We start from the raw sequence: 26112 nt of genomic DNA on the forward strand, positions 1-26112 counted from the left end.
TTGGAGCCCAAAGAGCTTGGCAGCAGTTGCATCGGATGATTTCTCTTATTTCTCTAAAATGCACTAAGAGTTAACTGTAATAATTTAGTTTACCAAACCATTAGCTTTATTTTAGGAAAGTTACTATTTTCAACTCAACAGAAGACTTGCATCACAATGTATTGTGGAGATTACGTGAGTATAATTATAAGTTTTCCTACAGTTTTATTGCCTCTGACTTGCTGACATGTTTGAACTCATTTTCCTTCACCAATACAGATTATTCTCTAAGTCAATTTATTTGTGCTCTGCGCAATTCTGGCATTACTGACAATATCCATAATGTGTCTGAAATGAAGAGTAAGTAAACAGAATTACCAGTTCACGTTACCTGACTGTGAGTCTCTATTTGTGGGTCTTCTATATTTGCACTAAGATGCTGGCACAAAATGACACACTGCAGCCAAATCCTATGAAATGAGTTGTTCCAATGAGATCAATGCAGGCGTATAAAACCAGCAGTATTTTTCAGTGGGTCTCAATTCTCAGTCTGTATAACTGCATAAAGTAACTAACTTCAGCACTGATAAGCATTTGGTTTGGTTCACAAGATGAAAAATATTTTAAAGCTAACAAGTGATTCCTGTGAAAGAGATAAAAGCACAGGAAAAACTACTAATTAATCATAGTAATACATTAAACAGTTTCATATGATCTCTTCAAGAAAGTTCATACTGCAGTTTTAATGCCTCATTCTGAAAGCTACCATTAGTTATTATTTTCTGACAGCCAAGCATAAAATTGTTTTTTGCACCTGGGATACTGATAATTATGTTAACTGCAACTGTACCTGCGATTCTGATCATTTCATGTTCTTCCATTAATAATTAATAGGATTAATGAGTCAAATCAAAGTCATCTCAAATGCTTTTTGCATATGCATTCTAAATACATTACTGATCAATGCAGTATTTTCTAAAGAACAGACAATTTTTATCCTTATTTTATTTGAAAGCATAATTGCCTTAATTATTCCAAGCTCACCAGTAAAATATTTCTTCCTATGAAACTGTATTGAATGTATTTGTCTTTCAATCCAACTAGATACTGAATGGGTTTTACTGATGTGTTTGGTCTTCTACAATTTGAGATCTTCCACTGTTAATTAAGCCAGTTAATAACCAAAAAGGGATTTCCTTCTTTTCCACTCCTTCTGTAAATAACAGCCTGTTTCTGACAATTAAAGCAAGACAAGTAGAATTAGTCCACCTGAATAATGTAATAGATGCTCTTCAGCTAGAGTTTCATTTCCTCTACTGATTTATCAAGACCAATTGCGTTTAAAGGACTGACATTCCATCTTCAAATTACGTGCTGCTTGGTGTCAAAGGCAGTAAATGATAACTTATAGGATGAGCTTTAACTTTTTTATTTCATTAAAATTAGTAAACCATAGAAGATAAAAACACTGCAAGAGTCTGGTAGCACTGTCAGAAAATCTGACAGATTATATTTTAATTTTTAAGTGTGTGGCACGACTATCCCAGCTGCTTTAGACTTCCCTTGATACCATCATACCCCGCATTAGTTCAGCTCATAAGACTGACTTAAGCAGACACAGAACTTAAGTTCCTAGCATGGTCCTTCAAACTCCACCAAAAAACCCCAAAATAAATAATGAGGATACCAGGCCTATTTCACCTGTTTCCAAATACTTTTCCCCTCAATTTCAGAGAGGAAAAAAAAAAAGTATTAATCAAATGTAGACAATGTGATGTAACTCCATCCCATAAAACTTAAAAAAATCTGACTACACATTTTCTCTTAATAAATAAAACACATTTTTTTTTCAGTGGGTTCTCAGGATAAGCAAGTTCTTAATCTTAATTCCCACTTTCCCTACATGTTGTGAGCTGGGAGGGGAGAAAAACTAAAGGGGATTAGTATGAACTAGCCCAGAGGCTCCCAACCAGTACAGCAGACTGCAGCAGGGGAGAAAGAACGGGGAGTTGTAGCATGGAGTCCAAGCAAGCACCCTCCCCTGATGTTTGCTTGCTCTTCAAAATGAAGTTAGTTACAGAACAACACCTGAGATTCAGCAACAAAACAACAGAAAAGTGCTCTTCTAAGAGCTTGGGCAAATCACAAGCAGAAAACGCAGGATCTGCATAGGATGCAGTGAGAGGCTGAGTCCATTCGTTTCTTATCTATGCTCATTAAGCATGACCTTAATTGAGTCTAAGTCTAAATAGTGCACTTCACGTATTTTTCAAAGACTTCCAACATGTTAATGTGCCATGGATTTGGAAATGCAAGAACCATGAAAAAGGAATTAGTGGTATTTAAAGTATAGTTGATTCTATAAGATTATCTTACTCTTTATGTTGTAAATACATCTGCATACACTGTATGTGGAATATTGGACAGGATGGAGTCAACCTAGACTAAGAAGGAGATGCAGATAACACACAGCAGCAATTCTGACTGATTCAGCAGCTCTATGCAACTTCGTTATCTAAGATCAGAGACAGGAAATACCCCCTTCCCCCAGTACCAACTACCAGAGACCAAAGAGTTCCAACTACCAGAAACTAGAAAAGACATTTGCATCCTCTCTAAAATACAAATACAGGTAAAGACAGGATGCTCTGCAGAAAGACTGAGGTCTCTACATTTAAATGCATCTCTCCCAATTCATACATTATTCCATAATTCCAAAAACGTGTAATGCATACAATAACTCTTAGAAAAAACACAAAGCTATTTATGAACAGTTTTTTAAATAACAAAGGTGCACACAAAGGACATAGGTGCTGAAGTATAGCTATAACATAGCACGTAGTTAGCTATTAAAGTAAGCATTTTATTTTAGTACGTATTTCCCACGGGAAACATTGAGACTAAGGAATCTGACTTTGATTGTTTGCTATCAGCAGAATGACCTAATGAATAAATATTATTAGAAGGCTGTTCATACTTGAGATTGCTTTTTCCATCACAAGATGGAACTGCCTGAACTTTACTTATCATACCATTGATAAAAACAGCCTCAGTTTTAATGGATACTTTCGTTGAACCTCTTATGGCTTTGGTCAGGAAAAGTTGTAACTTCCTTCTACAGAAGGAAGCTAGATTTCAAGTATGATTTTTCAGCCTTAATAAATATCTTACAGTTCCTTTTCAGTCTGCTCTCCATTTTGATTTAATTCTGCCAGTACTGCAGAACCTGTACTGACAGCACAGCTGCTTTGGAATCAGTTACTTCCAAAAGGTACATATGCACATCATGCACATACACGAGCAAACAGATTTACAGAGTGCCCAACAGGGCCACAGGAAGATACAACAACATACTGAAGTCAAACAAGTTAAAATCCTTGAAGTTACAACCACAGAACCACCCCAGGAGATTTGTTTGCTTTACTATTAGGAGTGTGGATATGATTTCTTCCAGATTCATGGATGTGACATCTCCCAGATTTCTTTCTTAGAAAGAAATAAATTATTATTACGTGGGATGTTAGAACACCGATATCAAAATTAAACTAATGTTTTAAATTGCACAGTTTTCCCACATTATTTCAGTGAACTGTACCAGATATCTTCCCCCTACCTTCTTCAGAAAACGTGGCCATCTTATAACCATCCATCTACACGTCCCTATCAGTAACACCAAACTTGTCAATTTCTGTAATACCTGGCAGCTGAATGACAATCCTTTCTGAGATCTGTGAGAACACTGCTCAGTGGAAGCAAGAACCAATTTACTCTTCTGATTAAAAACAAACGGCAGGTACAACTCCAATGCCATTTAAGTCATTGGCTTACCCTTAGTCATATAGTACAAAGCTAGGATTCAGCCAGAACAAAGCATCTCCTCCTTAGCCAGTAGCTAACTTGGAAAGGACCTGGATAGATTACATCCTTGTCCTAGTACAAAATGTTAAATGACCCAAAAACACATTCCAGCTCTTCTTAACCTACAAGAACCCTTCTGGTACTTCAGAATTCACTGTTCTGCTTTACTTCTGTAAGTCTAAGAACACTGTATTTAAAGGAACCAAACTCAGTGAAGAAAAATAAAGCACTTCTGGATTCTCTTTGGACGGCACTGACAAAACCACAAAGTCACTGCTGCAGCTCTGACATGCAAAACAATTTCTCCTCACAATAAATAGCAATATAATTCTCATTTAAGCATGAAATCCACGGTAGATAATGGGAGCATGAATCTCAGGTCTTTCATTTTTGTCACACATTTTGCCCTCTCGCCGATCTCATCCGTTTTGCATTTTGGCACCTATGTCAATTAGTATTTTTTTTCCCTCACATCTGTGAACCTCTGAATTACTTTCATTTGGCAGCCATAGGACACACTCAGACATATTTAACTCAGGTTCAGAGAAAGCACTAAGGCTTGGTTTGCAGTGCAGTGCACCTGAGTGAGCAGAAGGGGTGGATCCTGGCTCCACCTCTCCTCACTCAGCCAAGGGAGCAGCATCTATCTGGATAAGCACTGCACTTCTGTTGAGCAGTCAGTCACCTGCTGGGGGAAGGGGTGATCAAATTTTCTTTCTGTATTGCCTCTTATTGCTCCACAGTGTCTGTATCCCATTCTAAGGCACTGTCCTCAGCTTCTTTTGCTATACAATAGGAATAACTCAGTAATCTGTAGTGTCCATTTTAAGGTGAGCAGAAAAAAAAATGAGAATGCATTGTTAATTTTTCTCTGCTTCTCAGGAGTCACAGAAATAAAGAAATACAGTGTATAAGCAAAGTTGTCAGAGATCAAAGGCTTCCAAGCATGTTTTTTTCAGACACTCCGCAAGGGAGAACAACATTAACATTCAATAAAATATACCTGATCAAAAGTGAATCTCACTGCATTTATGATTTAACTACACAAAATATATAAAATAACAAAAGTTATACTTACAACTTACAAGAACAATATAACAATATACTTACAAGAACACAACCCTGTGTCCCTATAGTTCCACAACCCTGCGACTCACATTATCACTATCTATAATGTATTCCTACAACACTGAGCTTCATAAGCATATCCCTCTTACTCATCTCCTTAGAGCTTTCCTCAATTATATGGATTTATTGGTCAATCACAGCTGACCAATAAAAATGTATGAAGTGAAACAACAGTACGATAACCATAATCAGGTGTAAACACAACCTTATAAACGCCCTACTTCAAAACAGGGCAGTAGAAATTCTCTATCCATAGATAACGGAAGCAAACAATTCCTCTGCAGTTACCTGCTCTCTGTTCAACATTCAGTCTGCTCTAATTTCATCCAGTAAACAAATGCCTCTACTGCCCTGCCCTTTCTGAATACACAGTGCTGATCCTCGCTGTTACACATGCATTACCTCTGCATGGTTGGACATACAAACCCCTTCTAATAACTTACCTAGGAAGCACAGATTCGTACCCTAGGGCCCTAAGCTACGAAATCAGATTGGCAGCTTTGCCAAGGAGGTCTTTATTTTCATGCATTTCCTGACTGTATTCATGAACATCGAGCAATCTACGACTGTAACCACGTGCACTTTTGAACTACTAGGAGATTGCAACAAAACTTCACTGAGCAAAATGCCTGCCACAGCCCTCTGGCTTCTGTCTCACTACAGATTGCAGCAATCAAACTTAGTCAACAACTTAAAACTGCACCATCTCTTCCATGCTTTCACCCTCCACACAACACTATGCCAAAGGACACGAGAAGAGTCACTTGCTCAGAAAAATCAACCCCTTGGATTTTCATGTTGCTTTTGAAGCAGGTTTTCCTCTTTTTCTCTTGCTCTGTAGTGCCTTGTCACCGCAGCAGGACCACCACTATTGCCTGTGAAGTACAGCATTAAGGCTCTGCCCTCTTTGACAAGGGTACAGACACCCTGCACAGGATTGACTTCAGAGAGGCACTGACACGTCTGTACCTTTCAAAAACCGATCTTTGTCTCCACTGCCAGTGAATTACCTTGGATTGCCTTGCACAGTCAATGACACACAGCTCACTGGGATTCTTCGGTACAGAGCAGAAAAGAAATGGCTACAGCACACAGCAATCTGTGAGCTGTTACTGCATGACCATGCTGAGTTCAGACTCAAAATCACCAGTTTTCTATAGGGTTTGGTTGTGACCCACTCCATGAAAACAGGTGAAATAAAGTTTAGTAAGTTTAATAATCTCCTGAAGGAGATGAACTAGGGGTGACTCCACAAACTCAGCAAAAACCTGAAGTTACCTTGTGATTACTTCCATAAAACTGACATAGGCTGTGCTGGAATCAATTTTCTTAAGGGTCAGGCTGCATATACAACACAAAATAGCAGAATACTTTCCTCAAGGTACATCGCAACAATAACTGCAGCTTACACCAACAGCAAGAAATCAAAAGGCAGGAATTCCCTCTGAGGATTCTGATAGTGTATGAACTGTAAAACCTCAATTTTACTTGGGAGAACATGGGCAGAGCACTGAATCGGGTGGGAAACAACCCTGAAAATACACAGATGATGTCCACTGAAAATCCTCATCAGGACTAACACTGGCACAATTGTCTTAGGTGGGATGGATGACAGAGCTAATTACAACCCGTACAATACGGAACAATGCTAATTCAATTTTAATTTCTTTAGAAGTGAGTAACAAGTAGGTGCTTCATCTCAAGAGGAGCCTTCATATTTAATTAGATTCTACTTAAAAGCATCATGACTTAAACCAAATCCTTCGTAGGACACAGGTGTTCACTAGATTGCATTTCATCTGCTAAAGGTAAACCTCAAACAGTGGTGGTGAATGCTCACAAGCAGCAGCAGCTCAGCTGAACCTTCAGAGAATTGAGTTCATTCATAAATTTAGACTTAAAACAACCTTATAAACGCCCTACTTCAAAACAGGGCAGTAGAAATTCTCTAGCCATAGATCATGGAAGCAAACAATTCCTCAAAGACTGAAAGACTTACTCCAAGAGCTGCGTTGTGGGAGTAAAAACCTTAATAGCCTGAAAATCTGTATATCTGAAAGTACTGTTGTTATCATCGATTCCTCTACTATAATTTTGCAAATATTCATATGATGCCTTTTCTGATTTTGATGGTTTCATGGAGATCCAAATTTCAAAATGTAGTTCCAAGAACTCCACTGGAATTCACTGTTAAATCACTCATTTATTTGTCATCATAAATGCCAAAAAGATAGTTTGCTTTAACACTACAAACCTGAGTTGGTGAAAGAAATACTCTGAGATAACCAGTCTTTCTGGATATTGAACCTGTCCACAGCTGTTGCCAAAATGAAGAGCCAGCACTGCTATTTTAAATCAAATTTACATAAATACATACACCTGCTAGATTCTCTCTCCTTCTGACCAGCAGGTACAGTGACATGGTCACAGAGTGCTTTAACAGGATGTCAGATAAGCTCATCCTTCCTACCACAGGTTTATACTCCAAGCTAAAAGCCTCTGAATCTTGTATCTGCTACTCAAATTCCATTCACAACCTATCATTCTTCATTATTATTCTCATTTAAAGAAAACCATTCTCTTTTGGCAGTTCTAGCATAATATTTGGTAACAGTCTGGTTTTGGACTTACTTCCTCCTTCTCAAGATTGATGAGCTATTCTAGTGGCTCAGACATTCTGAGAAGCACGAATGAGAGGCAGATAGCTGAATTCTATTTTTCTAACTCAGACCATATATCAACATACATTTCTTGATTCTGCATTCTAACAGTGTCTTCCAGCAATTCTTTCTACAGTGATTTTGTTTATCAGTAACTTTCAGGGTGGCTCGTCAAGTTACATTAGATATCAGCCAGAGAGTTCACACATTCCTGCCTCCTGGGAGAACTATCTTTGACTCTCAGCATTACTTGACATGCTAGCAAAGGAAAAGTGAAAATAATTACCTCAACTTGCACCTCATGTCCCACGTGGTCAAAGAGCACTCAAACTCCTGCCAATAGCACTTGTCCAGGGGATTTCTGGTGAACAACATTTGAAGAGCACACGTACTGTAAGAAAACAGAAAGCCGTGAGGTTAAAAATCATTTCTGAAGCCAATCTCAACCAACAGATGTGTTATGTGAGCCGTGAGATCCAGGATACATGGACTGAAGGGGGAAGAGAGCATGGAAAATAGCTAGAGCATAAGTCTGAAATTCATTTTAAGTACAATGTGATGTATCACCTTATATAAATTAACATGGCCTCATCTCTAAAGCCAGAGTTGCTCTCCTTATCATATTTTCCCTGATTGTTTTTAACAAGTATAATGACACTGAATGTTATGCTTGGTTGTAAACGTAGCAGATAGTATTTAAAATGAAGAGTGAACTGCAGAAAGATGCTCATCTATCAGCAAATATTTCCTTTCTTACACAAAGTAACTCCTTCAAAACCTTAAATTTCAGACACTACATTCTTTCTGTCATTAAGCCACCAATAATTTGTTTGCCCATACAGTTATCTGCTGGGTATCGAGAAATTACGCTTTCCTTCTCTTCAAACATATCCACTTCTTGCTTGTTGCTTTTTAAATCCTTGACTAGAACTGTAAGCCAAGGAAGCACACCATTAGTGACCACACACTAAAGCAGTATGTGTATGTCATTACTGATGAAGGCAACATAGACAAAACATTTCAAGTGAACATAAAACAAGAAAATAAAGACAGTAACTGTATAAACAAAGAATATTAGAATGTTATAATCACAAAATAAACAAGAGAGTTAGACAAAGCAGACTATGATAACAAAAGAGAATAAATAGAAGGCTTACCCCTATCCTGGGCTCACTCACAAAACAACAGCAGAGCAGATCTCCAGAAGAGATCCTTCCCCACTGGTAGCCAGCTCTTAAATAGGGCTAGGAGCAGCACAGCTGAATTGCCTTCACCTGTGCTCCTCTGGCTGACTCACGGCTCACCTCAGGTGATCAATCAGAGGTTCAGGCCTTAACTCAGCAGTTCCCACACAGTAATTAATATCATCAGTTGACCTCCTAATTCTAAGAGGTGTTTGTATGAATCCATCATTTTCATTTCTAAGTTTTACCCCATTTTTTTATTGATCGTTTCAAGTCATCAAGTTCAGTTTAATCAAACGTATTTACTCAGAACAGAAATCATTACAAAAGACAACTGTTATGCAGGGTGAGCCTGAAAAGGCAGGTGTAATCCTCCAAAGAGCTGAAGGGGTTAACTGAGTACAGAGCTCAGAGCAGATGAACCTGAGTTATTTTCACCTGTGCAGATCTGTGATCCTATTAAAATGAGAAAATCAATTCTATTTTGTATTCACGGCTTTGGCAAAACATGAAACACTGTATGAAACAAAGTATCACTGGGAACGAACTGAGAATAACTTAATCAGTTAAAAAGGAACCAGAGAAATAATGCTGACTTCCATGTCAGAAAGACAGCCCACACTCCATCCCAACATAATTTCTTTTAAAATTACTGGCTTGGTAAGCAACCTACATACTTGATTATTTTCTCACCAGTCCTTTCAAATTAGAAATATCAAGAGAAACTCAAGACTGACAGGGATAACAAAGACTAACCTCAAAAGACAGAAGAATATTTTCAGAAAGGTTTGAGAAATAGAAACAAACTGTGACTACATTTTAATGAGAACAAAACACATTAATAACCTATTTTCTTTGTTCAAGCCTAGCTTAACTACGCTCTGGCTTCCTAGGGCTTGCTACAAGTTCTTCCCTGTAAATTAACATACTTTTCCCCATAAAGCCAAAGTTTTAATCTTATGTGGTTGTTGATTCTCACTTGAATCATATATGCAGTTAAAAAATATAAAGCATTGCAATTAAAGGCTTCTTTCTCCTTTAGCAGACACAAGGAACCATTCTTCCAGCTCCAAATTTCAACCCTGTTATGGATGCTCAGTCGCTAGGAGGAGCCCTACAGGGAATCAGTAAGTACCATGGCATATTCTAACATCTTTTATTACATTATAACCCAAACTAAATGTATGTATACCCACAATAATACAAACATCAACACATAGGTGGTGATTCTTCAAGGTAAGATTCACTGGTGATACCCAAGCAAGTCAGGCATTTGCACGAGCTCAGAACTAATTAAAATTAACCTGAAATGTATACCAACACTGGTAATAGCAAATGTTCTCCATGAGAAAATAAAAACTTGTCACTACAGTGAAGGTCAAAACTGGATTCATTTTTAGCTGTAACCCCAACATCAGCTAGAAGCAGATATTGTTATGTCTTTTACAGTAACAGTCATCAAGAAATAAAAACAAATGGACAAGTGTTTACAGCATTGATCACCTTCCCCTCTGGAGTTAAGTTTTGCTTTCAGCCTACAAATCACAGTATGTTCAGCAAAACAAGTCTTTCTGTTCCTTATTTGTTTACAGCTGCACACTTCGTATTGCTGAAGATTCTAAGGACGATTACTTTTTAATTATCCTGTGAAACACTTAGCTCACATTAAGACTGTCGCCTGTATCAGAACTCTTTTTTATGTCCTAAGATTTTCACAAGACTGTACAGCAGCAAATCCAGCATCCTGTTCAGTTTCTTGAACAGAAAAATGAGGTTTTAGTCTTTAAGTCAATCAAAACACCACAAAGTGGGTATTATTAAGAACAACATGAAGGACCTTTAAGTTCATTACAAAGTTGTACTTACTTTGTCAGACTTCAACCAGCACATTTAATGCAATGCTGCTAATGTGACAATATAAGGATGGTTCTCTCCATTTACTGCTGTAAACACACACGCAGTAGCCCTACTTTAAACTCTGCCTGGCAAAGAACAAAACAAAGTTCTAGTCTCAAAGAGAGCTGGCAAAATACGATGCTCAGCTTACAGCAATTCAAGTCTTCCCAAGTCCTGACACCCCCACTTTCTCCACACAACATTCATTCTCTTGAAGAGGTTCAGTCACTTACGGTTACGGTTGGTGTTACAGCTAGAAAGGTTATCATGGCAAACATAGGAAAAGAAACAAACAGGGAAGGAATGCTCACCTGTATCCAAAGATCTGGGTTCACAGGAAGGGCTCCACAGAGGAGGGATCTCCAGAAGACTCAGTGCTTCCTTCAGGTGATCAATCAGTGGATCAGGCTGTGACTCAACAGTTGCCATACACACATTACCCTATTAATACCAGTGGCATTATTGGAAAAAAAAAAAAAAAAAAAACCCACAAGTAAAATTATTTAGGCATTTAAAAATTTCTTGAATCCAGCTTAGTTTATACCATCTCTATAGTAAAACTATACAGAAAGACAGTGACAATTATCTTCTGAATAGTAAAAGAAAGCCTTAGGCACAGGGATACAGTAACGCATGCATTTTTGAGTTTGATGGCAATGAGTCAAACTGACATGAAACCAGTGTAGCACAAGAAGCCACTGTAATTTCGGCTAGACGGACAACAAGGAAGAACTATTGAACTTCCTGCATAATGAGCAGAGACAGATTTCATCTGCAAACTTCATAAAAAACAATTTTGATCGTACCCAATATCCAATTACATTTGTGCCAAAATGGAGCCCACCACTCGTAGATCATATGACAAAATCAGCCTAAGCTTAGAAAAATACAGAGCTTTTATCTATATGTGCATACAGAACAGTGATTTGTAGAAGCATCCAAGTATCTTTCTCTAGTGAGATGCTAGCTGATCTCCATGCTTTGTACCCAAACTTACCTCTAAGTGTAATAAAATAAATTGATTTATGCTTGCAGACATGATTCTGCTGGAATGACACTGAAACACTGAACTACCTGAAGTAACCAAGAGCCATCTTTTGGGATAGAAAAAATTCAAAAATGATAAAATAATTTTCAAAACATGTTAATCATCAACTTCTTTTTCCTGAGCAGTTATTGTAATAATAATTGCACTCAGAAACTGATTTTTAAAATAAAATATTCTTTAAAACTTCATAATTTAATTTCTGTAGTTTCTCTGAAAACACGTAGCTTTCATTTGTCCAACAAATTTCTTCACTGTAACTTGTCATTCCCATTTAAGAGATCCCTAATCCTCAAATGACAATTTAATCAATATCAGGAAGGCATACAAATATGGCTCGGCCACAAATGCTTTTATCGTGCCTAGTTCTGAACAGATGAAAGCTGGGATCTGTTCCACGGATGGCTTCAAATCCATTTCACTTGAGAGAGACGGTGATGTGTATAATCAAAGAATATTAGGATGTTATAATCACAAAATAAACAAGAGAGTGAGGCAAAGCAGACTGTGATAACACAGGAGAATAAACAGAAGGCTTACCCCTATCCTGGGCTCACTCACAAAACTCCAGCAGAGATCCTTCCCCACTGGTAGCCAGCTCTTAAACAGGTCTAGGAATTGCCTTCACCTGTGCTCCTCTGGCTGACTCACAGCTCCCCTCAGGTGATCAGAGGTTCAGGCTGTGACACAGCAGTTCCCATACAGCAATGTATCTGATAATAACAGAATATTTAAGTAATTGCTGATAGTACAACAGCAAGTGAAAGACATGCATGCAAAGCACATACAACTGATTCAGTAAATACTGGCAGAATAGCAATTTGCTGGTCTGTTTTTTTTTTCCCCTCAAGAAATTTAGTTTATATTCTTGAATAAAACAGGAAAATCAGAAGCCTAAATAAATAACAATTTGCTAACTGATAATCTGCGTCTGGTTTATCTGCAGGTTGTGAAAAAGACGTGCTGATTGACATCCTCACACAGCGCTGCAATGCACAGCGGCTCATGATTGCTGAGGCATACAGAGACATGTATGGCAGGGTATGACAGAACCAAGCTGTGCTTTCTTTCCTTACCTCTGTCCCTTCTGCTTCCAGTACAGCTGGTCAGCCTTTCTCTCAGGTCACCAATACAATTAGAAACCTGGCAAACCACTGCCTGGCACCAAAAGGTTGGCACGCAACTTTGTGCATGTAACCATGCATGCATTTGAAGCTTTCTAAATGTCATTTACAAAGCAGAGCGTCTGCCACAAAACAAGGCAGAAAAAAGGACGTGCCAAGTTTCCTCTTCCATACGTACATTCCAGCAAGGATTTTTGGAAAGACTGATTTCTTCCTCCATTTTGGAGTGGTCGTCAAATACTTTTTTAATATTTTGGAAAACATAGCAAGAGACTCACTGACCCAAATATTTACAGAAGAGAACAAAAGAATAATGCATTAAAAAATAAAACAGATGGCATTGCTGTCTTTCCTTAAAAAAAAAAAAAAAAAAAGCCAGTTCAAACTATGCTCCTCCTCTTCAGCACAAAGACCAGAGCAGAGACTTCCAGTAGGCTGCTAATAGTTTTTCACCACTTCATTCCTTGGTCTTTCTCACAAAATGTTCCTTTAACCTTTTCTCTCACATGTTTTAACTACACCTAGCATTTTAACAACAACAAAAAAAAGCCCACTGAAACAAAAGCCCATGAAAAAAGTCATTTTTTCATTTTTAATTTCTTTCTTTCATACATAGAGATGACCAAGGATATCACTAACGATGTGCTAGGAAGAAACTGCCAACCATCTGTCAGAAATGGAGTTAGGTCTGCCATTTTTCTCTGAGCACAAAAGAACTATTGATTTGCTCACTAATTATCTGCTTGGGTTTTCTTTTTAAATCCAGACTAGAAGTATGACAGAAATACCTAAATCCTTATTAAAACACATTATCAATTAATTTGTCTCCTTCAGCCACCGCCAATTAACCTACATCCCTATAAAGCTAGTGCTCACAGACCTAAAACAACTAAAAAAAAATGCATACAGTGAATATCGTGTGTTTCTCCCTCACAAATCCAATATTTAATCTGTATTTGTCCTCGTTCATTCCCAGTTTAGCAACTGATTTTATTATATTAAGATATGCATCAAAGCTAAAGTACAGGCTGGAAAAAAACCTCTCCAATAAGTGAAGTTTGTATCACAGGAATCATTTCTGGTATTCCTACAATTACAGACTTCGGTCAGAGCCTATCTGATAGCTGCCCAGAACTGTACAAGAACCAGCAAAGTATCCTCTTAATGAGACACAGCCAACAGGCTTTTGGCATTTGCAATGCTTCAAGGGATGCTGCTGGGAAAGGGGAGAGTGGGAAGGAAACTCTTTTCAGTCAGTCAAATCCCAGGCAAGTGAGGAGGCTTCCCTTTTATTAAACCAACATCTGTCCAAAGTAGCAAACTCATTTTGAACATTTTATATATATAAACTGGAGCACATAGCCTTCCAGTAAACCAGAATAGGTAGTTTTACGTACTGGGATGATTTTTTAAGAATGATTTTTTATATTATTTACATGGTGAATAGCCCAGAAGAAAGGAAAGAAATTGCTGTGTGTTACAGGATTTAACTTCTGAGGGCTCAGCTCTTGCAGATTCAGACAGGGAATCTGCCATGGGAAGCTGCAAATGCTCTGTTGTGGCATTCACATTTCCAAGCCCTTAAGGAGCAGTTGCATTTGAACCCCTAAATTTTTTCCTGTATTCCAATGAACCAAAAACCAACCAATCTATATAGTTTACTTGCTTCTCTGTCTACTGCTATGTCACAAGTACTATTAAAAGGAATAGATTCTGTTTTAAAAGATTTGTTGCCTCATCTTAGGTAACTCCATCTCAGACAGTTCATCTTCATTCCTTCGCAAAGAAAACTGCTAATATTTTTAAGCTGCTTTTCACGAAGTGTGACTGCTGAATTAATCCTATGTGTTTTTGTTAAGGATTTGATGACAGACCTGAAAGACAATCTCTCTCATCACTTCAAAGAAGTCATGGTTGGCCTCATGTATCCACCTGCATCCTATGACGCCCATGAGCTCTGGCATGCACTGAAGGTATTGGCCCAATTAACAGCTACTCAGACACACGGTCACTGTTTATATTACTTAATACACGATCAAGTGATTTTTAATCTATTTAAATGTTTGATAAACTGCTAGAAAGATGTTTCACAGTACACTGACATATAAGAAGTTTTTTTTAAATGTTTAGTTTGCTTTTTTTTGTTTTTTTTTGTTCAAACACTGTGCAATTAAATGGTGAAATCCAGTGCTGCATGGCAATATTAAAACCAAAAGCACAAATTGGTACCAACTGAATCAAAAAGGACTTGAAAAATTCTTAGAAAACAACTCTACTCTTGGTTATTAAAAATAATCATTCCTTACAAATACTTGCTCAGGAAATTCCTGAACTGCCAAATCCCTCAAGGTGGGAAGGCACATCCCAGAACTGGTTTTCTTATCCACTTCAGACTGCCTTGAACGCTTCCTGGCACGTATACTCAATCTTTGCGTCTGATTTCTCTCAGTAACCCCTAAGTTCTTATTCAAGCTCTAAAATTCTTCCCATTGTGTTTCTGTCAACAGCAGTCTTGCTTCTTTCCCCACTTACTAACAGATATTCTGAAATCCAAATTAAGTAGGAGCGTATTTGTTGTATAAGTTGCTACTATTAACTTGAAGTCAATTTCTTTCTGAACAGGCACACTAAGCAAAGGCACACCATACACTGCTCCAGAAGAAACTGTTAAGTCCTTTGTTACGTCTAATAAAGCAGTTCTGTCTTCTAAAAGCTGTGGTTCCTAATGACTTCAAATTTACTTCCTCCTGCACAGGGAGTAAACACAGAAGAGAAGTGTCTAATTGACATATTAGCCTCAAGGTCAAATATGGAGATATTCCAGATGAAAGAAGCCTACTTAACACGTAATGTATTTTACCAGTGTACAACAGCAGCTCTAGTATGTGCATTAGGCTGGATTAGCACGAGCGAAGGAACTAAATTACCAAAGTGACTTCTCAGCACGGTTCCCTCCCTCTTCCTCCCCCTTCATAATTATATTTAAAAAGCTGAAGCAAAATGAATCAAGTTGAATGTATCTCAAAGTAATTGGAGATGTGTTGCTGCCTAGTACGTTTTAAATAGCCAGCAGCCACATCTGGGGATTTTCATAAACTTTGGTACACATTTTTCCCAGTGCATCAACTGTTTTTCTCACAAAGTGCTTCCCCGGGCTGAATACTCAACTCACCTCCCTTGAGCCGGAGCTTCTCAGTATCCCACAGTCACACAGCCGCAGCAGGCGCAGGGCTGCCAAGCGCAGGCAGGAGGATGAGCGAGCTGCTGAGGTGGCTGAGGCCTTGGCAGGGAGGAATCCCTCTGTGGTGAGGTCCTTGCAGAACCTGCATGAGCTCCTGTGGAATGATTTTTAATACCTTTAGAAAACGAGTGTGTATGTGCCCCCTATTTACCCCTTGTTTGCTTATTTTCATAAGCAACATTCAGAGCACGTTCATTTTTTATGTATTTAGGTGACACGTTTTTGTTTCAATCCAGAATACAACAGTGATCTTCAGCAAGATATTGATTCTGAGACTTCTGGTCACTTCAGAGATACTCTGATGAACCTCGCTCAGGTACTGTAAATACAATAAATAATATGACACGCATATAAAAAAAATTTAGAGTGACTTCTAATATAATTCACGAAGTTTTAAACTGTAAAGCTAAAGTCAGCTCAACACGAGTACGCTTCTGAACAAGAGAGTGGAAAGAGTAGAGGAGGAAGAGAGCTGGAATTCTTCCGTCTACTTTAACTTCATTTTTCAGATGGAGGCAAAGATCAACGTTTTATTAGAAAGGCCCAGGATACACAAGTGCTGACTCCACCAGTTTCATTTCTAAAGGAGTCTGCAGCCAAGAACAAATTAGACTTTGTTTTTAAAGCTCTGTTTCTCCTATTTTTAAAGTTGACAACTCAACATCCAGCCTGCACGTGAAAAATGCAGACATAGCCACACGTCTATTAAAGACAGCACCAGGCAGTTCTTTCTTTTAAGCATTATGTTATTTGCACTGATACTTATGCTAAATCACAGTACGCAAGAATGCAGCCAAAAGAACTACAATCACACAGCAGGTTTGACTCAGCATTACCAAACTGCAGTAGTGATCTTCCTGGGAACACAAGTTCCTGCTCTCATGGCAGTCAACATGCTCATTACCTTTAGAATGTATGGCAAACCAGAGTAACAGATGATGACAAAACTAATGGCAGCAACACGAATTGCATTTACATTTCTATGTATGCTTGCATGTTTGGGGAAAGTGTTCCTAAGATCTGAAAAGACATTAGGTCTCACTGCAGCACAGACATTAAGAGTAAATGTTTCAAAGGTAGAAACCAGAAATGGGAAATATTTTAACTAACATTGGAGGGTTTTTCCCCTAATAACGAAAATTCCTACATGCTTACAAATTCAACAGCTTAAATCTAGGCAATTTCTTCCCTTTACCAAACCCATGAGAAATTTTTACATATAAAGAGAATAACTTTAAAATAAACAACACCAGACTAACTCATTGCTCCTTATTTTCTATACACATACAGATACCTGATATCAGCCATTTCACAGCTAAGGAAGTCTAACTGCTATTTGATAAAGAATGGTTGTAGGAAATTGCAATTTTACTAACCTATACTGTGTATCTTTGAAGACTGCTGACTGAATCATCCATGTCTGGACAGAGTCTATATTATAAGTCAGTGATATTTCATCAGTTCCAATGCTATGTAACTCACAGAAAATTATTCTAAAGCAACATTTCCAATGTATCCTTAGGTTGTTGGGGTTTTTTGCAAACACACTGCTTTGATTTCTAGTAAATCTCTGGGCTGATGAGGCACACATGTGACCGCAAACAGCAGCCACTGTGTTTCAGACACGGGTAACCAACTGTTCAATTGCTTTAGCACAGTAACTGTGGTTTTGATATGAACACCGAGGCAAATCAGAATCTACAGAAATCTGCTACCAATGAATGTATACCAGCAAAATCCTCTGAGTGGAAATGATTCTGAAACAGTAATCCCTACATAAATTTTACAAGTTACAACTTCACGTTAATCAATGTTATCGCATGATAAAGAGAAGATTTTTACACTGTTTGCTGTGTACAAACTGAAATAGAATCATTTTCCAGTATTTTAAAAATGATCAGGTGTTGCATGGGATTCACCAGCTAACTGTGCCAACATGAGTCACTGTCAATCAGTACTGGAGGCAGCAAGCACTTACCTTACATGGAGCACCATGCATCTTGCTGCCCACTTGTCTTTTTCCCCTGCTCCCACGTCACTTTACGTGGTCACCCCAGCATGATTTCCTTCAGGTAATTTATCTTCTTAGCAGGAAAACTGCTCTTAGCTACATGAAACTCTTACAATTCAACTGCAATACAACTGAACACTTTTAACAGGAAATTCCAAATTACTACAAAGCACTCATTCCAAGAGTTGACAGATGATGCATAATTTCAATCCTCACGATCACATGCACAGAAAAGCAATTGTAAACTCTCAAGTAAGTTGCTTCAAACGCATATCATTAAGGCAATGGCAGCATATAGCTTGAGACTACTGAAGAGTTGGCAATCAGGGCTGATTCGTATCCTTAGAAGACAATTAAGGTTAAAAAAGTAATTCCTGAATGTGTGTGCTTTTTCCTTTTTCTAACAGCTATGTAATTCATATCATAGTGTGCTTACTAAAACACATCATCTTGCTTTACATAACTGAAAAGCTACTAAATACATGGCAATGTCCTAAGCGCTCTTCTTTGGCTTATATAGCAAAGTTGTCAAACAGTTTTTAGACTTAGACCTTAATTGTAGACAATGATGGAGAAAAGATTCTCCTGGCAATACACACACTGATAGGAAACAAGCAGTCAATGGTAAATGCTACCCTTCTGCTTACTTTTCTGATAGTTACAGTAAACAATAGAGCACTCACAGCACTGGGAGGTGCTAAAATGTCACTTAACATCAGACTAATAATGGGATGGGTTTACGGGGCAAGTTTATCCACTTCCACGATTTTTTCCCCTCATAACACAGTCTGCTATTTCAGTTTCCTCTGTTCAGAAGACATGAAGCTGTAAACTGAAATTTGAGGATATTTTCCACAGTTACCAATTCAACTATTCTATTGATTCAGTGTTTTTCTTACATATATCTCAAGAAGTGAAACATAACTTAGTTTTTCTTCCCCCCCCAGGGAACAAGAATGGAAGGATATGCAGATCCTGCTACAGCTGCTCAGGATGCAATGGTAAAAACAGGCAGACATGGGCATGTCTCACATTAAAAAAAAGAGTAAATGTTAATGTTGAAAAGTGATTCAGAATTATTTAATATCTTCTGCATTTTTTTCTTTTTCTGGTATAATAGATTCTATGGGAAGCCTGTCAGCAGAGAACAGGCGAACACAAAAACATGCTGCAAATGATCCTGTGCAACAGGAGTTACCAGCAGTTGTGGATGGGTAACCCAGTGCTCTTTGACCATACAGCGTAAAGGAAAAATCTGACTTGCTAATAAGGCCACGGTTTATATATCAAGCTCAGTGAGCAGCAGAATATGAGCCTGAACCATAACTGTGAACACTTGGAGCCCTCAGAATCTCACTGACATTAATGGGATTTTGGAAGGAATGCTAAATTGAACTCTGCCTCATGACTGCAAGTTTCAAACATGTTTTGAAGGGGGAGACTTCCAGAGTCCACATCTGCTCTCTCTTAAAGAGCACAGACACACAGAAACATAACAGGATGCTTTTATTTAAAACTACATAGTCAGGCATAATTACAGATAGAAAAAAAAAAAAAAAAAAAAAAAAGGAAATCTTCCACTGCAGTTAAGAAACTCATCTGCTTGATGACATGTTTGGGATGTGTTTTGTTCTGCTGTGGAAAAGTCTGCTTGGTGACAAGTTTATCATTGCGCAGGCAGTTGTACTTCTGCCAACTTCTAACAGTAGCTCAAAACTACTGTGGTGTCATGAATCAAGCAAGTAATTCTGTCACGACTTCTGTAAGGATGGTGATCATGGGATGAACTAACGTAACACCTGGCCATGCTACTATTCCCCCACTGCACAAGACTTTGAGGGTTCTGCCTGTAACGTAGTTCCCTGAAAGTTTTACAGCTGGCAGTGACCAGAAATCCCCTGCTTTCCTAAGGCTTAAGTAAGCATGTACTGTACTGGTGCCTATTTAAGCCCAGACAATGCCCATGTCTGCATAGAGACACGTTAGGCATATTGTGTGATGGCCTCTCATGATCTATGAACATTTGGCCAGCTTCAGCCAAGCGAAGCATGGGACGTGTCTTACTGACCTGCAATTCTTACAAGTTCCATAAACAGAAAATGCAGGAGTATTTATTAATTATTATTATTTGTGAAAAACACACTTTGCTGTGCATTTATTTTAAATCGCATACCAGAGAACCTAGAAAGAGAATGTCCTGGAAGCCAGCTTTCAGACTACTCGTTTAGATTGCCTTAGTTGCATGATATGGACTTAAGGAAACACTGGGAACAAATCAATAGGAAAAAAACCCAGTCAAGCATTATCGTCAGGAGGGTGGGGAGGGAGAGGAATGAACTGTTAATGAACTGGAATCAAGTGAGATTTCTCTTCCTCCAAGTTTTCCAGGAGTTCCGAAGTATCTCTGGGCAAGACCTAGTAGATGCCATCAATGACTGCTACGATGGATATTTTCAAGAATTACTGGTTGCAATAGGTACACAACACATTATTATACACTTAATATCTAGATGACGAATCAGACATAAAAAGAATTTTCTTTCTCTGATACTCTTCTCCACTTTGCTACGTTGTTTGATTCAAAGTTCAGAAATCGTTAGAAATCATATTTGAACAGAACTTCTGTTCCATGCTCATGTAAATCTAGAAATGTACGTGTGCAGCACCAGATTGTGACTGAGCAGTACTACTATCTGTTCTTTATTTGATAAGGAACTCGGCGTCATCAATGATGGATGCATTAGCAACTGACTCCACACACCTTACATCAGTCAAAGAATCACAGAAAGGCCTGGGTTAAAAAGTACCACAGTGCATCCAGTTTCAACCCCCCTGCTATGTTCAAGTGTCACCAACCAGCAGACCAGGCTGCCCAGAGCCACAACCAGCCTTGTATTTGTAAATTTTTCAGGACATAACTGATATGCAAACAAGTTCTAAGCTTCATGTGCTCATTTACAGATTAATAACATTTCTACACACATGTCACAAGAGAGCATGCACTGATTTTTAGTAAGCCCTTCTATGTAAGGAATGCTAAACTCAAGTAAGTACCAGAGTTTTATAACTGATGCATACAGCCATGGATTGGGACCTGAATTTAGTGTTGAGCTGTGGATAGCACTACAAAAGCTAACAAGAGTGATTTCACCATATTTTCCTATTTACCTGTAGTAACATCTCTTTCCTAGTTCTCTGTGTCCGTGACAAGCCTTCCTACTTCGCCTACAGACTCCATCATGCAATTCATGTAAGTAGCCGCTCTTCTCCACGTAACACAAAAAATAGCTCCCTATTTTTGTTTGCTCCCTTACACTTAAACAAATAGTTGCAAACCAATCTGTTCAATCCTTGACGTGGGACTGCGTGCTTTAACACTTTAGGCACGTGAATACATTTCAAAGCAGTAGTACCCACATAGTGGAACGTAACAGAATTTAACACCAGTAATTCAAACATTTAGATTCCTTCAGAGAGCTGTTTAGTAATACTTGTGTTTTTTTTTAAAACAGCTCTTATTTTCTTTGGATTGTAGTTCCACCTGCAGTTCAGAACTAAATGTGCACTTCTTGTACCACGCATTATTTCCCCCCTCAAAATTTAATAAATAATACAAACTGCATTATAAATTAGTGTGACTTGAAAACCAATAGTCATATGTTCTTGTGTGGCTCTATGAACATTTGCAGGTTCTGTTCTCTTGGCGTATAAAAACTATCACATTAGATCATGTGAATGCCAAGAAGAATGGAGGTAAACGCAAAGAAACACCTACAATCTATTCCTACAAGCAGCAAGTGAAGACATTTCCTTTGTTTTTCATTCATTAGTGAAAATAAGATTTTATCTTCCATAAAAAAAAAAATCAAGTTCAATCTCTTATGTATAATCTTTAAAGTATAATCTTCTAAATGTTACCTACAGGAGATCACCAGAAAAGATGCCACAGGTAAAATATTAAGAATCATTTTAGAACAGGGAAGGCAAAAGATAAGATTCAAGGCCAAACCACAGAGCAAAACCATTCAGCAACACTTAAGCAGAGCCCCAGCGTCCTCTTGCAGCACTACTGCCACCTGTTTTAACTAAACCTGCAACAGGTGACAGCAGAGAAAGGAAAGGAAAATCCTGAGCATACTGGGAAGAGGCATAAATTGAATTGCCCAGAGGATTCTGGCATATGACACGAAAAAAGTTTGCCAAAAGTACCAGCTACAGGAAAAGTGACGTTTCTCAAAGGTCCTGTGGAGACCGATTACAGAAAATGTGGGTGAAGCACTGAAGCAACTAGAAAAAGTTTTGAAGGATTAAGAATAAACATCTGCATCCTGTTTTAATTCATCTCTCCCTGTTTTCACAAACTGTTTTAGCCAATGCACAACTCCTGGAACAAACACACGATTTTATCTGTGCCTACTCTGGCAGCCAGGCCATGCCCACACTACAACAAAAGCTTTCTGCACATGCACTGCAATACAATCAAATCCACAATGGATTCTCATGTCTGAAATCACAGTGGTTTACAGGAGAGGTTTCAATCCAGCCATCTAAGGGTCATCAAATTCTCCATAAACAGCTTGATTATTATCACTTACTATTTGCCTTCTGGGTAAAGAGATTTCAATATGAAGGAACAGATCATAGAATTACCAGTTTGGCTTTACACAACCTCAGCAAGTCATCAGGACCTCAAAGTTGTTTTGATGACTTTAAGCACCACTGGATGCCTTCGTGCACCACACTGTTACAATACAAATATTTGTTGAGAAACCCTTAAAAAAGAACAGCAAAATACAAGTTACGTACGTTCAGTCATTGATTCAGAAAATCTCACTGAATTCACATGGGGGAAACAGATTGTGAAACAGATTATTGACTTCCATACAGTATCAATGCACTCCACAATGTCACAACAGCTAATTGTACAACAGGTTATCTACAGCTACTGGATAAAGTTTCTAACTTTCCTTTTGAAATCTTCATTGTACAGTTAAAACACTCACATATGGAGAATACCTACTCACAGATGTGAATTCCATTATTCAGGCATGATGATATCTGTAGAATAAAGCCTCTGAACAGTTAGGCATTTAAAACCTTAAGTACCTTCCTGGATGGCCTAATTAATTGTCTATCACAAAGAACTAAAATAGCCATGCACAGATGGGCAATAGATGCTCACCTAGTTTTTTCATGTATTCTTCTCTTTTTTAGGATTTTGGGTTCCACAATAAAACAGTCATAAGGATTCTCATAGCCAGGAGTGAAATTGACTTGATGACTATACGACAACGATACAAAGAGAGATATGGGAAATCGCTCTTCCATGATATTAAAGTAAGTTCCTAATCACTTCTAGATATATTCAGGATATAAACTATTTGCAGAGCCCTCTCAGAAAAATCCATTCAATCCCCATGGATTAAAAAAAAAAATACAATATCCACAATATACATTCTCAATGTCTCAGGCTTACCTAGGTAAATAAGCTGTAAATTCTCAAGCCTTTATGTTTGTCTCTCCCCAGTAGCAGGAGTGATACTTAAAACAGAACAGAATAGAATACTCTGAGAAATATTTTTCATAAAATGTTTCTTACACTAATTGATGCCATCTTTTGCACTGTCCTGCAAGGCTAACACCAGATTCCTGTTACCTTTGGTCTTATCCTCATGTTTAAATCCCAGCCTTCAGAATAAATCTTCCTCTAGAATTCCTGCTCTGCATCTTAAACTTTGATATACTGGTGAACAGTATAAAAATGACAATGGCTAAGACTCTGAGCATTTTTTGTGCTGCTATATTCCAGCTGTGAGGTGTGCAACAGCTGCAGGAAACTGCTCATTAGTTTTTGCTATTGGCATTGAGAAGCATTAAACAGAACTTCCCAAATTTTTTGCAAGGTAATCACTTGTAAGCATCCAAGCAACCAAAGCCTGAGATATGTAAAATTAACAAGTCCTGCCCCAGAAACCTTACAAAAACATTGCAATATTTTACAAAATCTTACAACTACACTTCAATCCTTGCCACACACAAAAGAAAAAATGCAGTGAAGTTGTTGTGGTTTAACCCAGCAGCAGCTCAGCACCACACACTGCCTTTCACTTGTTGCCCCTTCTCACGGGATGAGGGACACACACACACAAAAAAAAGGGGAAACTGTGGTTTGAGATAAAACATAAGACAGAAGAGCATGGGAAAAAATAACAGCAAAGATAATTGCATTCATATATATATTTACAAAGAAAAAGGATGCACTTGCTCACTACCTGCTGACGGTTGCCCAGCTAGCCGCCAAGCAGGGGCTGTGTCCCCCTGCCAACTCCCTTCAGTTTTGCAATCCCACAAGCTGTTATAAGATTCATCTCTGCCCAGTTTAGGTCAGAGCTGTCCCAGTTCTGTGCCCTCGCAGCTCCTTGTACCAGTCAGCCTCACAGTGACAGGACAGTACAAGAAGCTGAAAAACTGAGATGTCCTTGGTTCTGTGCAATACTGCTAAGCAAACAACTAAAACAGTGTGCTAAAGGAAAACACTTGTCCTTTAAAAAGAAAACTCAGCATCATAACAGAAAATATCAAGAACATCAACTCTCCCAGCTGAAACCAGTATGGAAATACAGTCACAGGTTTTTTTCCCCCCCCCCTCTCTTGCAGCATTTTGCTTCAGGGCATTATGAGAGTGCTTTGCTTGCTATCTGTGCTGGTGATGTTGAAGATTATTAAGAAAGAAGATGATGGATTCTGAAGACTGTATAAATTAAGTGGAAATTCAAGCTATACACAACACATTGTAATTGTGGGAGGTATCTAATCTACTCAAAAGAACAGGAAAATCAGTGCTAAACATTTGACAATTTTAAATCTTTTTTTCAGACAAGAAAAACGTAAAGAAACGTTGTCAGGAACATGGTTTTACCCCTATTTCAGACTAATGTTTCCGCTACTGTTATTACTGTAAATTAATGGTAGAATTGGTAAAAGTACTTGATGTAAGCACATGTTTATTATTTAATCATGCAACACTCCAAAACCTTAAGACAAGGGACGTAGTGATCCTTCAATTCTGTTCACACCTGTTTTGATGAGGAAAAAAAAGAAATCATGGGAAGGTGAGGCATTTCATGGCTTTCTGCAGAGAACTTCCACTCTAAAGGAGTAAATCAGCAAACCTTTGCGCCTTTGTCATTTAAATCATCGGAAGCCCCTCGCAGTGTGAGTTCCGAGCCGGCTCACAACGGCTAACACTTCCTGCCCAAAGGTTCACAGACGCTGAGGAGGACATTTTGTGACAACTCACACCACAGCCCAGGAAGCGTAGAACAAAGCCATAAACCCAAAGATAAGCTCCTTCATAAAATTATCTGCAGGCTATCCGTTAAACTGCCTAGCACGTGTATTTGTGTCTCCTCTCTATCGGTTCTGACAACAGACTTGCAAGTATGGGAAAATAAGGTAATATTACACTTCAGGAACTTTCCAGATCCAAATAGGCACCGTGACTTTCTGCCAGCAGGGCTCAGTGTTACAGAACAAAACACTACCATTACAACAAATACGTGTTCGACTTGGTGCTACCGCACCACCTCCCCTCTGAAAACAACACATTTCCAGCGTATCTCGGCTTTCACAAACACTCACGCCATAAAACTTGGCATAAACTTGAGATTTTAGTCGGGCCCCATTTGAGTTTGAGAAACTTCAAAACACTTGAGGTAGAAAATAGAATCATTGAGGCAGAACTTTAGACTGAATGGTTCTAAAAAGGAAGCCGCCTACCCAAAAAGAAAGAAGGCAATAAGCTTGCTATCAATAGAATTAGCATTAACGAAACGCTAAACTTGAGCTACAGTCTAGCAAGCGTAATTAAAGGTAACCAACTCACCTCACCGCTGATGCAGGGGAAAACGTTTCTCTCAACCGCAGCCTTTTTCCCTCAAGCACAAATCCCCCCGCACCGACCCCCTCACTGCGACGGCCAGGGCG

The 26112-nt window shown here is 38.5% G+C and overlaps 1 protein-coding gene across 2 annotated transcripts; it reads left to right on the plus strand.

Annotated features, from left to right (window-relative positions):
* On the plus strand, window positions 1-25031 carry ANXA10 (annexin A10). 2 transcript variants are annotated; one of them, XM_042871537.1, is made up of 12 exons: window positions 1-174; window positions 9852-9936; window positions 12697-12791; window positions 14734-14847; window positions 15630-15720; window positions 16352-16431; window positions 19074-19127; window positions 19247-19340; window positions 20507-20602; window positions 21318-21376; window positions 23341-23463; window positions 24784-25031. In XM_042871537.1, the coding sequence occupies exons 1-12, from the start codon at window positions 157-159 to the stop codon at window positions 24850-24852; spliced, it is 978 nt and encodes a 325-aa protein (XP_042727471.1). In that variant the 5' UTR covers window positions 1-156; the 3' UTR covers window positions 24853-25031. The 2 variants fall into 2 exon arrangements, with proteins under 2 accessions (XP_042727471.1, XP_042727472.1); XM_042871538.1 differs by having other exon boundaries at window positions 9855-9936.
* The last annotated feature ends 1081 nt before the right edge of the window (window positions 25032-26112 follow it).

The sequence above is a fragment of the Lagopus leucura genome, unplaced genomic scaffold, assembly GCF_019238085.1.
Source record: "Lagopus leucura isolate 7727_CA_CO unplaced genomic scaffold, USGS_WTPT01 Super-Scaffold_100004, whole genome shotgun sequence".
NCBI lineage: Eukaryota > Metazoa > Chordata > Aves > Galliformes > Phasianidae > Lagopus > Lagopus leucura.

Excerpts from the sequence above, each read along its gene's own strand:
- ANXA10 (XM_042871537.1), top strand. Across the intron at positions 19,128-19,246 it reads CAGCTGCTCAGGATGCAATG|ATTCTATGGGAAGCCTGTCA; the intron begins GTAAAAACAGGC and ends CTGGTATAATAG. Across the intron at positions 23,464-24,783 it reads CGCTCTTCCATGATATTAAA|CATTTTGCTTCAGGGCATTA; the intron begins GTAAGTTCCTAA and ends CCTCTCTTGCAG.